Below are 16389 nucleotides of genomic sequence, written 5' to 3'. Positions count from 1 at the left end.
CCACTGCTGAGCTATACCCCCAAGCCAAAACCACAGGACATTATTAAGCCACAAAATGGAAAAATGCTAGACACCAGAGGCCACACACTGTACCAGTCATTTTACAGGAAAATGTACAGAAGAGGCAATGTCAGGCCAGTGAAACGGCTCAGCAGGTAGAGGCACTTGCAGGGAAGCCTGACATCCTGAGTGTGAATCCTATGACCCATGTGGTGGAAGAAGAGAACCAACTCTCTCAAGTTACACTCTGAGCTTTATTTACATGCCATGATGAGCAAAGAGAACAGATAGATGATAGATAGATAGATAGATAGATAGATAGATAGATAGATAGATAGATAGATGATATTAAGTAGATAGATAGATAGATAGATAGATAGACAGACAGACAGACAGACAGACAGACAAATGTCTATAGGCCATCCTTGAACTCACAGCAATCTGTCTGCCTCTGCCTCTCATCTACTGAGATTAAAGGCGTGCACTACCATACCTGGAAATAAATGTAAGAATACATAATTCCACAGAGACACAGCAGACCAGCAGTGGGCAAGACCCAGGCTGGGGAATCACCAGTAGCCACTAAAGCAAGCGCAGTCCCTCTTGGGCTGCACAATATAAAACATATGCTGGAGGCCACTGACTCGGACTCACACGACGGCCCCCCACGTCACCACAAGGGTGCTGCTATTTGGCTGGCAATCAAACCAACCAACCACCCAGGCTTTCATGCTGGTGCCTTGGCTTCCAATCTCTCCAGGAGGCTGCACAAAGCAAAAGGCCACCACACCCCTAAGGAGGAACGACACTGGTGTGGGAAAAGATCTACCACTCTGCACCCTGTCCTGGAGCCCCCTGGAGAGGGACCCCAGAGCAGGGTCTATATGAGACAAGACCAAGGCTCTGCAAAGAACCTGGCCTGGGGGAGCCTCTGAGTCACGAGTTTGTGGGTGCTATTATCTACCTGCACTGTAAAGATGGACCAACTAGTGTTATCTCACTTAAGCCTCAAACCTGACAGGACAGCTGCCAACGTGTCCCCAAAACTGAGGGGTGGGCAAAGGGCTTGCAGCAGCATCTGGTCCCCTCTGCAACCGGTTTGACCTAGCACTTTGCACAGTGCCCTGAGCTAAAACCTATTCTTGCTCCAGGGATGAACCCACAGAAGGGATTTCCCATGATTCCTGGCATCCAGGTCCTCCTGGAACAGTTTTCCCACAGGGCCCCCTAATGCCGGAAGGTACAAGAGCCCAGGTCCCACGTCTGACATTGCCGAGGTCTCTGCAGCAGCAGCTGCTCTCAGCTGCAGCCCAGGATGCCACGCTGACCTTCCTAATCATTACATCCCCTGGGTCCTTCCTGCCTCACAGGTGGTTTCCTACACACCAGAGGTGGCCCGCCCAACTCCAACTAGCACCACACCCTAGCAAGTCCTCTCTCCCTCTTCTGTTAATCTTAAGACCCTGCACTCTCCAAACTATACCTCCAGGCTAGTCACCCTGAAACATCCTAGCTACAGCCCTGACCCTCCCTCGCAAGGGGTGCTGGTACCCCCACATCTGCCTGAGGTCAACTCATCCACCATGGTGCTCTGGTGACTACAACACATACCAGGGACAGTCTCCCCGTGATGTCAAGACAAGCAAGGTAGGGTATGCAAATTTTAAAGTCACTAGCTTACCCGTACTCTCTACTCACTAGTGCCCCTGCTCTAGAGCAAAGCTACCCAAAGCAGCCACAAGACCATGGCCTGGAAGAATGCGTCACTCCCCATCATCGACCAATACCCAAGCTGACGCCTGCCATGAGGGTCCCCAACCCTGCATGTGACCATGGGCTGAGGCCACAGCCTCAGAATCTTATGTCAGCCCCAAGCCTAGCTATGTCACCAGCAGGAGGTCCAGGGCTGGCCAGACATCACAGGGCAGTAGGACACATGGGGTAAGAGCTCATATGGTCTGCATAACAGGAAACTCTTCCTAACTGCATTCTAGCTAGACCCTGAAGCTGCTAAGTGGCCAAGTGAGGCTATAACTTGGGATGGCCATCCCTGGAGACCCATATACCACCCTTTTCTCTACATGCCGCCTCATGTTACCTCAGACATGCACACACTTAGGTAGGTGGGCCTAGGCCTAGTCCAACTCTACCACACAATCCTGGCTAGACATACAGATGGACAGACAGAGTGACAGCCAGGAGGACAGCCATTCTTCAGCCTCTGAGTGGGTTCTTTTGACCACTGAACCTAGAATCTTGTAGTGTGTGTGTGTGTGTGTGTGTGTGTGTGTAGGCACAGACATGTGCACTCATGCATATATGTGTGTGCATGCATGATATATTTCTCTGTATTGTACATGCATGTGTGTGTGTGTGTGTGTGTGTGTGTGTGTGTGTGTCCATCCCTGAGATGCTCAACTAAAAGGCCTGTGGCTTGCACACCTGTATAGTAGCGCTGGACAAAATACAGCTTTTCTGTCAAATCAAGTCTCTATTCCTCTGTATTTTCACCTGCAAAACTGGACACACCAAGCTAGAAGCATGACACGCCCCCTAGGCCAAAATCTAAAGGACTGGCTATTGACATTGAACCCGGCCAACAGCACCAGCCAAATACACCGGGAGGCTGGGTAGGAGGCAAATGGCCCCACCCACCTAGCCAGGCAGCACAGGGCACACAGCCAGGCTCTTAGGAGGCAGCTCTAGTAAATTATTAATCTTGCCAAGAGCAGTACACAGTCACCACCCTATTATGAAGCATTAATAATACAGGAGCTAGGAGAAGGCCAGTGATCGCAGCCACATCTGGAAAGATTACCAGGCTCAGGGGCTGAGAGGAAACCAATGGCCATCAAGTACACTCAAGGATGCTGGGGTGCTAGGGAGGGAGGTGCTGAGCAGATGTCCACATTACAGCCAGCCTGAGACTGAAGAGGCCTGTGCAGAAAAAAGACTGCAAGGCCCTCACTTGCCTAGCTTCATTATCCACTCCGTGAGACACAAGCTCTGGGAGACAGGGGCCCTTGCTTTGTTCACACCAAAGACTCGCTCACCCTGGCTAGGGTTCTCCAGTGATATCTGATGCCTGGACAAAGAGCTCCTTGCCACTGGCTACTGTGTGGGCTAATGAGGGCTCAGCCAGTGGCTGGGTCAGTGACACACATTCTGGTCTGGACAGACAAACTGGGTACCAGTAGCTTCTAGACCAGCCTCCCCCTGCCCCATCGCTCCTGGGGGGAAGGGGAAGGGCAGGGCAGGCTACAGCACTGTGTTTATATGGGAAGTTTCCAACACCCATAGCAAACAACGCAAAGAAAAAGTTTGGTATAGAAGTCCCACCTAGACAAAGGCCTGTCCTGGTGGGCTCTGCGGGTTGTAGTGGACAGGCAACGGGGGACAGAGAATTGGGCCTTTGAGCTTGTCTAAGCAACAGGCATGAGTCTTCCCATGTCCATACTGAACTTGGCTACCTATGAACTGGGTATAATTGCCCCCCACACACCCACACTGTCCACATCGAGAGATGTAAAACACCAGGGGACTGACATACTCACAGGGTCCCTGAGCTCCTCACTGTCCCGGGTCGAGGGCCGTGGTGTCTTCAGAGGGATCTCGTCTCCACACTCAGTGTCCGAGGCATTTGGGGACTCAGCTAAGTCAAGGAAGTCCTCTCTCTTGTGGCCTCTGAACCTGATCCTATCCAGCCTCCTGAGCATGTTCAGCACGGCACTCCTTGGCCTCACCTGGACATGACGAGACGGTTCCCTGCAAGAGAACGGAGCGTGTCACTGGCTGCCCACCCGCTGCCGCCCCTGCCATGTTTTGTCCCAGCCTGTACTGAGGCTGACGGTAAGCGCCTGGGTCTATAATGAAATGGCCAGATCTGGTGAGACCAGACATCACCCAAACCACAGACAACCTGGACAGCTGCTCAGGTTCCTCCTGTGCAAAGTCCTAACAGAGCAGAAAAAAGCCCTTGGCTCTCAGGTGGACCCTCCTGGCCACACTGATGGTCTAGCTTGGGTCATCACAGTATGACAGACTTAAGGGTATGGGCATAACCCAGAGCTGGCAAAGAAGAGGTTAATCGCTCTCTACAATGCTAAGAGCTAAGACTGGAGACTAAGATGCATACTGCCTGGGACAGCACTAAGGCTGGGCCGAGGCATCAGCTCTGCAGGCTCCCTGCAGGCCCATTGGGACCTGTGGGAAAATAGTCAGGGACCGACTCCATCATCCTTTCGTCTGCCCAAGTTTTCCATTCACCTCTGAACACTGGCTTGGCCTTGGAGGCTCAGCTCCTATAACAAAGCCCTCCCAGAAATGGACTCAGAAGTTGGGCAAAGGCCTCATACCACGTCACCCTACACGCTGTGTGCTGCATGCAAAGCTCATATAAATTAACAGACCGTGTGTACCAAATGATAAACACTCCCTGGATTCCTGTTCTCCACCCCTCTCTCCTAACTGGGCCAGGAGAGTCATGGCAACCCCCCAAATCCCCAGGAGGTGGGGGGGGGGATAGGCTGGTTTTCCCCAGTGTCCAGCTGGCCTCATTCCCAGGCCGATAGCAGCACTGGCTGGCTGAGAAGGCCCTAGCTCCAACCACACAGCTCCAGATCTGGGGCTACAGGTCAGGACCCACAGGCTCCCTTCCCACAGATCCTGCCCTGACATCTTCAAGAGCCTTGGAGGCCCCAGGGTGCAGCACAGTGATATGCCTGGGTTCCCACCCGCTCTGCCACACACCACCTTTCCGAGCTAAGGCTTTTGTCTCTGAAACAGAAATGATCCTGACCAGGTCAAGGTATTCTGGGAATTCAAGATGACACATGCTGAGGGCCTGACCCCAGAGCTGGGCCTATGGCCCAGTCAACCACAGGATTGTTTTCACAGAAGGAAAGCCGGGGGCGGGGGGAGGGGGGAGTGAACTGGGTGGACTCTTTGCAACAAGATGAGAAGAGCTTCCTGTTTGGGGCAGCAGCACGGAAGTCCTCAGCGTACAGATAAATCACAGCCTGGACATAGTCTTGCGACAGACAAGCCTGCCTGCCCCCAAGGCTCCTGTGCTCCGCAGTATCCAGGCCTGGGACAAGATTCACTAATGGTGGAAGTTGGAAGACCTGGGTCGGAATGTGTCAAAGTTGCTCTGAGGGTCAGGAAGGACTGGCTCAGCAGTTAGTATCCTTGCCTAGCATGATGGGACCTTGGGTTCAATCCCCAGCACGGTGGTGATACATGCCTGCCATCCTGGCACTTGGGAGATGGAGGCAGGAGGGTCAGAAGTTCAAAGTCAACCTCCGCTACACGGCAAGCTCGACGCCAGCACACTAATACTGCAGGGGCTTTATGATGCTAGATCCTTGATTGTGTCAGGAAAGAAAGGCAAACGAACCAAAAGCAGCACGGAAAGAAAAAGAATTTGCTCTGCTCTAACTGCAGAACGGTGGAGGCATGCAGCCTGTCCAAAGGGCCACCAGGTGGTGTGGCGGGTGGGGCAGGCAGGGTGGGAGCACACGCCAGCCACACAAAAATACAATGCATACAGGAACCATGAATTTCAGGGGCACCAAAAGACATTAAGTTGAAAAACACACGATAGAACACCAGAGAGGAGACCACAGTCTACACGGAGAGACTGGGAGTAGAGGCTGGAGAGACGGCTCAGCACAGTTAAGAGCCAGCAGCCCTTCTATGGGACCAGTTCCCAGCACATGCACACTGGCTGGCAACCATCTGATCAGGTGCCCTCTCTGACCACTGCAGGCACCAGGCAAGCACGTGGTACACACATACATACATACAGGCAAAACTCTCGTAATATACATAATATAAAATAAATAAATCTTTTAAAAAAAAGTTTTAAAGAGACTGAAAAATAAATTCACAAGACACAAAAAGTATGCAGACTCCTGGACAAACGTGAAAACAAAACAAAAAAAGCTCACACTTGTTTAAAAGCAAAAGCATACACAATGAAATTGGAAACACCATAGCCAACGTGAGCTTTTCAAATTTTCCAGGGCTACATAAACAAACGGGGGAATGAGGAGACCACTTCCTAGCTCACACAAAAACTGGCTGTGTTACCAAACAGTAAACCAATGCACACGAACACTGCAGGTGTGTCAGGATCCTAGAACACAGATCTGCGAAGCCAGCGGTCCATCTGATCCCACCACCAAAGACAAGAGGGAGAGAGCATATCAGGTATGTGGAAATCCTCACTGTCTCACCCACTACCAAGCATGCACAGGGTGGGGGCAATGGTGTGTCTACTGTAGCCTCACACAGGACACCAGTGGCAAAACACCACAGCCCTGTGGTCACACTGTACAAATAGGAGAGAAGATACAACCTGGGTGCTGGCCTAGAGTGGCTTCAAAAAGTCTCTCCAAATGCATCACTGTGCCTGGCACTGGCTTTGTTCCAGCGATTTATCTATTACAGTAAGGTGCACACACCATAGACTGTAAAGCTCTTTTAAGGGTGTATTCGGTGGTGGTAAACTATATTCATCCACTTTCCTCACTGAACACCAGCCCCTTTTCCTTCTTCATCCCGCTTCTGGGAACTTCAGTGCCTATGGCTCTAAACTAGCAGGATCAAGGGCTGGGGAGAGGACCTAGTGGGTAAGATGGCTGGCTATACAAGCACAAGGACCTGAGTTCAAATCCCCAGCACCCATATAAAAAGACAAACTCAACCACATGCATACCTCTAGCTCTGATGTCGTCGGAGATGAAGACAGGAGGGGCACCGGGACTTGCTGGCTGCTGTCGGTCTAGCTCTAGCTTTAGTGACAGACCTTGTCTTAAGGGAATAAGGTTGAGTGTGACAGAAGAAGACACCTGATGTCCTCCTCTGGCTTCTGCACGAAAACAGGTGCACACACAAGCATGCTTGTGCATGCACAAATAAAAAGAAAGAGAGAAAGGGCTGGAGAGATGGCTCAGTGGTTAAGAGCACTGGCAGCTCCTCCAGAGGACGCAGATTCAATTTCCAGCACCCAACATGTCAGCCCGCAACTGTCTGTAACTCCAGTTCCAGGGGATCTGACACCTTCACACAGACACACGTGCAGGCAAAACACCAATGCACATAAAAATAAATAAATCATTTTTTAAAAGGAAGGGGGCCTGATAGTGACCTCCTTTTGTTCTGGCGATTAGCCAGTCCTGTTCCTGCTTCTGGGACCTGCAGAGAAGGGAGGGTGTGGGGTGGGTTTCTGCCAAGATGCTGACGTCATGAGCACCTGGATGCAGGTGGGCACAGGCTATCTACAGGCCGAGGAAAGTAGGAAGCGTGTTTTTATATGGAGCTCGTGGCTCCCTGAGGACTTCCTCAAGAGGGCTGCCCTGTCTGAGATTCTGTTCTGCAGTTCCCTGGCACCAGAGCCAACTTCTCCCTTAAGCTTCAGCAAGCAAATGAGGGGAAGGAACAAAGGCAGCTCAGCACCCAGCCTGCCGCCACCCGAATGGAAGGCACCGCAGGCTGGTTTCCACAGGAGCTCAGGCTCCTAGCCACCTGCTCAGCCCTCAGACAGGGTCCTGCTGAGCTGTTCACAGGGGCACTGAAGGGAGAACCAGGATGCGTACACTCTCCCCAAGCAAGGGGAACCAGAAGACCCCACTCCTGGCCTCACTGTTCTCCTGTTGGCGCCCCTTAGGTCCCTCAAAAAACAAAAAGCAAAAACCAACCAACAAAAAAAAAACCACTTCAAGCTTCAGTGGCAAAGAACCAAAACCCAAGCCTCCAGAGATAGGTCCCTTCTGACCTTCCCAGCAAACATGCCCCAGGGACAGGAACGGACACCTGTCACGCCCACACTGGCATCTCCTGCTGCCTGAAACAGTGTCTTACCCTCCCCAGGGTGACCACAGCTCAACAGTAGCTGCAAAGATGGACATTGGAGGACACTGTCTAACCACACACACCGCCTGACTTACAGAGGAGGAAGCCTGGACAAAGGCCGCTTGCGGCGGCCCACCCTCCAGGGCTAGCTGGGCCTTGATGCAAAAAGCAGAAGCATTGCCCACCAAGCCAATACTGGTCTCAAGCCTCACCTGCTGCCTTGACTGCAGCCACCAAATATCCTCCACACGCCCATCAGACTTCCCCACGTCCCACTGACCATCTCCCCCCCACTCCTCACCCTCTACCCCCACCCCGGATGCCATGAAAAGAATTGGCCCTTCAGCCTGCAGCCTGGCTGCTTTCCCCCACAAAAGGACCCTCTCATGCAGTCACCGGAGTCCTGTGAGTACTCACGCATGTGCACGCACGCAAGTGCACACACACAAAAAAACACACACCCAGAACTCTCTGCAGCTAACTCACACGCTTTCCCCATGTCCTGTTAAGTGCTGTGTACCGCCACTTCCTGAGACGGGACAATTCCTTTGCTGGTTCCCTTGGTGTTGCGAGGTTCTCAGGTGGCCTCCCTGTCTCTCCTCAGTCTTCTCCCTGGACCACACCAGACTCTGCCTTGACCGGCTGACCTGAAGTGCTGTGTGTGCATTTTTCTCTCAAGATCAAGACAGCTCCATACGAGCAGGTGCCACCTGGAACTCAATGCCCCGCAGTACTAGTCACAGACTCCCTCAAGGCAGTGGCATACACACAGAGTGCAATCCACCATGCCATCAGCTGTGCTCGTGGCCAGACCATCACTGCACCTCTCTCTGGAAGGAGGGGTGCCTAGGCACGCCCCCAGCTACAACTGGTCAGGGGCATGTTTCAAGGACACAGTGACTGCCAGCCTCAGAGCTGGCGTGGTACCATAGGATCTGAGTGGATGATACTGCTGCCCAGATTTTGGTGATCCAGGCCTGAGCAGGGCAGGACAGTGGGTGTGCTCTGCTCTCTAGGTTGCTCCAGCTCAGGTGGCATCCTCCCAGTCTCCCAGCCCCTCTCTGCAAGCGAGCCCTGGGGTGCCCCCGCACATGGTGCTGGAAAGCGACTGAATGGCTGCCAGACACACAAAGGACCCAGTGTCTGAGAAGCCCGGACTTGGGAACCACAAAGGGCTTTATTTCCCTTTCCGAGTCCAAGACTAAGAAAATAAAAAGCGGCTGCCAGCCTCAGCACTGGGCCTGAGACCAGCGCTGGCTCACCTTCCTCCAGCCAAAACTCCTTTCTGAATTCAGAGTCTGACTTTGGATACGCGGGGCTCTGTAACCCATGACCCACAAGCTGAGCCGAGGCTACCATCTTCAGTCCTCGCTATCCGGTAGCTCTCCCACAGATCCCCAGATAAACCACATCCCCTTTCCCATTTGGATGCTAACCCTTGTGCCTGCGCAGCAATCCCTGGGGGCCCCCAGCTGTTGAGTAACACTCGGCCTCCTGGCCCTCGGCCAAATCTCTGTCTTCTTGGGAAGGCGGCCCCTAACCCTCGAGAACGTGAAGGGGCTTAGACTTTTCCATGGTCAGGCGTCCACATCAGTCGGTGATGTAAGGCGCTGTTCTCCTAGTGTTAACAGCCATTATCATCTCTAACAGAGTGGCTGAGACTACTGGTAAGAGACCCTTGGCTGACCTTCCCTCACAGAAGAGGATGGGGAGGGTCACTAGAGGCTCCCTTCAGAGTCAAGCAACTCCCCCCTGCACACAGCTCTAGCTAGAAACAATTCTGCCCAAGCTGCACGTGACCCTGTGGTCTTGAGAGGTGACAGCACATACAGAGTAAGGCAGCTTCATTGAAAGGGAGACTCTACCTCGCAGCTATGGAGAAGCTATACCGAGTTCAACTCCCAACACCCACAAGGCGGCTAACAGCCACCTGTAACTCCAGTCCCGGGAGACTCCAACGCCCTCTTCTGGTTCCTAGGGGCATTGTATGAACGTGGTGCACAGACATACATGTAGGTAAACACTCATACACGGAAACTAAAAAAGAAAGAAATGATGGGGCCAAACACATAGTGCCACTGTGTGTGTGTGTGTGTGTGTGTGTGTGTGTGTGTGTGTGTGTGTGCGTATGTGTGTGTACACACGCTCAAGCTTCCAGCTCACAGAGACTTTCTAGTGTTATGTCTGCTTGGAGGTCACCCACACTCTGGTTGGCAGTAGCCCCTCTCCCATACTCTCCAAGTAAGCCCAATGAAATCATGGGTTCACCACATTGGACTTTGGTGGAATTGTTATTTTGGTCTGTCATCAGTGGCCTCTCTGGGGTGAGCAGATACTTGTCTATGCATCTCGCCAAAGAAATGTGATGCAGCAACAGAAAGGGAGGTGGGTGGGGCAACAGTGGTTTCTGAGGCTTTGCATGGTAAGTGGGGTCAAGGAGCAGCAGGCGAGACCGGTTCTAATACGCATCCCAACCCTACCCATGCCTAGCTGACTGTGGCAGACACAAGCATCCCAGAGCTACCAACCAGCCCATCTCCCTAGACCAATATGCCTCCTTGAAGCCAGGGGGGCCCCTACAGTATTACCCAAGATCCTATCCCTATCCTCCCATCTGCCCCTGGCCACTGTCATTCCAGCACCAAGTTTGGAATGTTAAGACAAGGCATGTTGCCTGTTGAGGGTCTGGGATGAATCTTACCATTCTGTGCCTCCAGCACCAATCTAGCGACGGGGCCACATCTGTAAATAGCCTAGTGGTGGGGAAACAGGAGTTAGGCTCAACCACCTTCCACTATATTGGCCCTCAGCCATATGGTGCAGTGGCAGGGACAGTCTGAAGCCTGCAGCCTTGGCTGTGTGATTTCAGTCACATGACTTGACATCTCCATGCACTAGGTTCCTCTGCTAGAAGATGCAGCTGGGTCTGTAACTCACACAGCTGTGAAGGATGACCTGAAGGGCACCAGAAGGGCAGCACCATGTCTGGCCAACAGTAGTAACAGTGGCAAAGACAGAGACCTACTTTCTGAGATGAGGTACCAACAGTATTCTTTAGCTTACTGTAAACCCCCACCGCTTAGCCACAGGGTGCTATGGTGGCCCTCCTGTCTAACAGGTGACAGAAGGGAGAGCAAGAGGTTTTCAGACTACCCCAAGATTGTTTCTAGGGGCTTCCGAGCAGCCAAAGGGCATTGGGTGGAGTCTGTGGGTGAGTGGCGGGTTGTGGGGAGGAAACCAGGCACCAGGAAAGAAACACTCCGACACCCAAAGTGCAAAAATGTTCAGCCGAGCAGAGAGCCAGGGAGCAGGGAGCCACTTCAAGGAAGCAAAGTCTAGCCAGGCATGGTGGCGCATACCTTTAATCCCAGCACTCGGGAGGCAGAGGCAGGCGGATCGCTGTGAATTTGAGGCCAGCCTGGTCTACAAAGTGAGTCCAGGACAGTCAAGGCTACATAGAGAAACACTGCCTCAAAAAAACAAAACAAAACAAAAGAAAACAAAGTCTCTCCAGCCAGCCACTAGCCACTAAGCTCTTTGCCCCCACCTGCCCAAAACCTTCTGTGTCCTGTGATCCTGTCCCTCTGTAACTCTATGGGGTTAAGACTGAGGTGAGTTCCTAGAGCCAAGCAGTCTTGGCCACCTGAACTAGCTATACACCCTGCCCACATGAAGACCCTCTCCAGGTGGCCTGGCTTTGTCTAGGCTCACTGCACAGACTCCCCCCCAAACAGAGCCCTTGTGGCCAAGCCAGGCAGTTGGGACTATGTCACGTTTAGAGATTCCCCCGGCACTGTGTCCTCACCTCCACCGGGCCTCCATAGTCCCTGCAACCGAGTGACCTGACTCCAAGGAGAGCCTTCCTCTGACCTGCAGAAAACACAACCCTCATAGGCAACTTCAGCAAAGCAGCCATGGTCGTGGTGTCCTTGACAAGCATAGTCACCCCAGGACTTCTATCCTCAAGTCTGAAGGCCAGCATCTCACCTGTTGGCCCCTTCCTTATCTGACAAGAGGCAGAACAAGCTCCCCAACCATCCATCCCCCCGCAACACACACCAGATCTCCTTTTGCCCTGGTCACCACATTGAGGGTTGCTACTGCTGATCCAACTGACAGATGAGGAAACTGGGGCTTGGGAAGGCAGGCAGGGTAAGTGGTACTACAGCAGCAATGATCCCAATACACGCCAGGGCTCCAGGCCCAGTTATCCTTCCCAGTGTGTCAACTGCACATCCCCCTGCCTCTGAGATACACGGGAACCCAGCAGAGTTATCCACACACGGGGTTCATTTAAGACGACAAAGCTTGCGGGAAAACCTGCACTGCAGCAGGTAATTGAGCAAAAACCTCTATTACATAAGTGACTGCGCTCGGCAACAGGAAACCCACGCAAGAATTCCTCACTAGAGAAGAATTTTTTCCCCAACTCCAGCTATCCTCCAGGCAACCAGGGAAGGTGCCTGCATGGGGACACTTTTTGCAGCTCCTCAATACAACCTGTCTCCCAGCCATGCCCTGGCCCACATTCCAGGAAGCAGAAGGTGGCACCACCTTTGATCTGAAAGTATGCAGCTCCCTGCAGGAGCAGGGCCCCACAGATGGTGATGTGGGAAGCTCAGTGGCCAGGTGGGATGGGGACCATTTGGACCCTGCCCAATTATCTGTCACAGTCCCAACCGCCATGATCACGTGCCAATAGGCATTTACAAAGCCCAGGCAGAAAAAGGTAGCTACTTACACCTTCTATCCTAGACCAATGCGTCTGTGAAGAGAAAGAATTCCCACAAGGGTGGTGGGGTTACTGAGCCACTAAATGGTTAGGGAGGCCAGCAGGAACCTCAGTCCCGTGACCAGCATCGAGAAACACACACCCTGAAGGAAAGAGGCAAAGCCAGGTGTGATCTACATAAATCCAGGCCACACTGAGACAGAAGGATCCAGTAAGATCCTTCTTACTGGCCGCTCACCCTCTCATCTCGCCTGAGCTATGTATGTGCAACCCAAGGCAACACAAACCCTCAAGAACTGCTTCAGCTGTGAGTGCAGGGAGGAGAGGCAGCTGTGAACAGCCACCATGCCTGGCGGTGGCAGGGGCTGTCCCTTATTCTCCCAAACAAACACACAGTGAATATGTTATGAGATCCAGACCAACCCAAGATGGGACAGTCACTTGAGAGTCTGTCAGAGGCCAGTCTACCCAGGACTGACCAGCACCTTCTCAGAAATCTAGCTGGCTCCTCTAGTCATGGTGGCAAGGGTATGTTGGGCACTGGATGATCAATGAGGCCCCATAAAAACATTGGATCAAGGGCCACCACCTGGGGACTCCAGGCCATTTTCCCATGCACAGGCTCTTCCACATCCCCAGGGCACACTAACTAGAAAACTGAATCCAACGGCTTGTGGGCCTGGCCCACCTCCCAGCATGCAACTCTCAAGGTATTATATAGAAGATTTCAAACAGTCCCTCCTGCAGGGAGGAGGAAGGTTCATGAGACCGAAAGCTAATGAAACTTAACTTACACAGTTCAAAAAGTTAAAAGACTCCCAATGCCTATAAAAGCAACACTTCCTGGGAAGTGGAGAGTTTCCAAGTGGCCCAGCTGTCTGTGCTGTGCAGGGAACTCCCAGCACGGTAGCTTTTTTCTGAGCCATCTCCACGCTGGGGTGGGCTTTTTGATGATGCAGGATGCCTTTGAGTCACCCTGGCTCCTGTTAAGTAACACCAATAAATGCACTGGTTCACTACACTAGACTTACGCAGGATCATTTCTTTGGTCTACTGTTCGTGCCTACCTGGTGTGGATATGAGTTAGTTCATGTCTCCTCATATATAAGAGGACACAAGGGCTAGCACCAGGTGAGGAGCCAGGGGGGAGTTCTGGAAAGGTTCAGTGGCCCCCTAACTGAACCCGAGTCCAGCTTTAAACAGCTGCCCAGGTGAAGAGCCTGTGAACCATCAGACCAGGTTCTTCCCTTCCAGTGACTTCAGGTTTTCTGAGCTTGGCTCAGCTGCAGCCAGAGGCCATGCCAGCCTGGGACTCACACACAGAACAAGCCCTGAATACATACAGGCCTGGCACTGGCGGCACAGCACAACTGCTAACGAACATTTTGTGCCTAAAACAACACTCAGCAAAGGACATAGTTCCTGGCTGGCTGGCAGCCTTGGATGCCTCAGCAGCCCTGACTTGTATCCACTGCTTTAAACCTCAAATCTCAGCCAGACGGTGGTGGTGGTGGTGCACGCCTTTAATCCCAACTCTGCAGGGAGGCAGAGGCAGGTGAACCTCTGAATTTGAGGCCAGCCTGGTCTACAGAAGGAGTTCCAGAGCAGCCAGGATTATACAGAGAAACCCTGTCTCAACACAACAACATCAACAAACAGAACAAAAACAAAACAAAACAAAAACCCTTGAGTCCCATGAGTAGGAGAAAAACTGAAAAGCAAGTTGCAAAGCCCTCCAGGTACTCGTGACACCTATGGCCCAGGGAGGTAGAAGGCTGGTTGGCGCAATAGGTGCTGGCCTTAAGGCAGACTCTTTTAGTGGCCTGAGGGCAAGGTAGTAGGAAGACAATGTTCCTGGATAGCTGCAGTCTGAGTAAAAGGCAGAGGAGGCTCCCAGTCAGTCAGTAAAGGCAACTGCTCAGGAACACTAAGGACAACTGCCTACTAGGTGCTCTGGGTGCCCCTACTATGCACCAGGCTTGCTGTTTTTTGTTTTGTTTTGTTTTGTTTTTCATTGTCCTTGTTTGAGACAAGCTGTCAAGCTGTAGCCAAGGTTCACGTGTAATTTACTATGTAGTCTTCAAACTAGCAGCAATCCTCCTGCTGCAGCCTCCAGGGTACCAGGATTACAGGTATGAGCTTTAGACACATTTGACATCTGGTGCTGGGGCTTGGACAAGATGAGGGCGATCCTGTCGGAGCTGTGAATGCTGGTCTCAGCAGGGAAAAGAGTGTTCCTAGCCTGACGGGTAAACAGTGACAGGCCAGGAGGGCCACACCACTGAGGTAAAGGACTGGCTGGTGGATATGCAGGGAATGGAGTGGCCAGGATCCTCTCACCAAAACAAACCAGAGAGGAAATGGCAGAGGCAGAAGCCTTGTTAAGGATCATCCAAGTCCAAGCACAGCACGGAGCCCCGAGTGATCTGTGGCCCACATAGAGGAGAGGGCAGTGGTGGTCAAGATTTAGGACACGGAACACAGGTGGTGGACATGGAACCCAGTAGGCAGCTCAGGGCTCATCTGGGAGGCTCAGGCAGATGGCATGGGGCAGCAAAAGTGGTAAGAACTGGCCACAGGTAATTACTCTCATGCAGCCTTCAGCGCTTTAACGCCAGCTATGCTCCACTGAGGACAAGAGACCTGCTTGGCACCTCCCAGGCCGCACCTCGGTCAAGCCCGCGGGAAGCAGCTGAGGTCCTGGCTCCTCATCTTTGTCTCCAGGCATGGCACGCACTAAGAAAACCATGGAACTTTCTGTGGTGATTACAGTGGAAATGGGAATCAGGGAGGGAAGACACAGCCATCACAAGGTAGAAATGGAATCTGGCCTTGCTGCTCGAGTCCTCCTCTGGGGGGCCAGCTGAGACTGGAGCTCAGGGGTGAGGCATAGTGAATGGCAGAGCTGAATAGCCTGTTTCCAGGCAGTTGTGCTGGCCTGGCTTTAAAAACAAGCAGCTGGGATGGTGTTGTTATTGTTATTATTGCTGGTGGTGGTGGTGGTGGTGGTGGTTTTGGTGGTAGTGGTGATGGTGTTGGTAGCGGTGGTGAGGGTAGTGGTCTTAGTGCTGGTGGTGGTGGTTACGGTGGTGGTAGTGTGAGTACAGGGGTACACGTGCAACCCCCTCTCCCCTCCCCGCGCACAGTCACAACCACAGAGGGCCATTAATAGCAGCAGAAAGGAGGTGCCCCTAAAACTGAGAAGACCCAGTGACCCAGCGCCAATCTTTGAGCCAACAGACAAGCGAATGGACTCAGCAGCAGGGGCTGAGGGGCCCACAAACCTCTGCTCAAAGCAGAGCACCCACAGAAGTGCACCTAGCATGCCCCAGCTGTCCTGTCACAGGGGACTCTATGGAGAACTACAGGGATGCCCGTGACTCTCTTCCCTGTTTTCGTAAGCGACCTTGTGGCTGTGTATGCTGCCATGTAATGGGGTTGGCATGGACACTCTTCAATAAGTTCATAAATATTTTTAAAGTCCTCACACTTTAATTTCTGGTACAAGAGGTAGTCATAAACAGAACCCACATAAACACAGCCCAGGAATGGCCTCAGCCCCTGAAGCCTGTAAAGGAACCAAGGCAGAGGTGGGGACCAAGCAGGAAGGGGGGGGGGGGGGGCAGAAGGCAGACTCAGAGATCAGACACTAGGCAACCACTGGACAGCCCACTTGTGACCTCTGACCTGCCATGTAGGTCTCGGAGGGCTGAAGCAGGTCCCATAAGGAGCTATATGCAGGTGACCTGAGAGAGGTGCCAGTCAGGAGGGTCTCATTTTTAGTGTAGAAAGCCAGAGGAGAC

The 16389-nt window shown here is 52.6% G+C and overlaps 1 protein-coding gene across 4 annotated transcripts in view; it reads right to left on the bottom strand.

Annotated features, from left to right (window-relative positions):
* Gramd4 (GRAM domain containing 4) overlaps positions 1 to 16389 on the bottom strand; it is a 76040-nt gene that overhangs the window by 39931 nt on the left and 19720 nt on the right. For all 4 annotated transcript variants that reach the window (XM_051160162.1, XM_051160160.1, XM_051160161.1 and 1 more), the window contains exon 2: positions 3555 to 3765. In XM_051160162.1, coding sequence (XP_051016119.1) covers positions 3555 to 3765 — 211 coding nt within the window. The remainder of the gene's footprint in view (positions 1 to 3554; positions 3766 to 16389) is intronic.

The sequence above is a fragment of the Acomys russatus genome, chromosome 17 (genome assembly GCF_903995435.1).
Source record: "Acomys russatus chromosome 17, mAcoRus1.1, whole genome shotgun sequence".
Taxonomy (NCBI): Eukaryota; Metazoa; Chordata; class Mammalia; order Rodentia; family Muridae; genus Acomys; species Acomys russatus.
The sequence above is the reverse complement of the archived record's forward strand: the minus strand, read 5'-3'. Positions and strand labels throughout refer to the sequence as shown.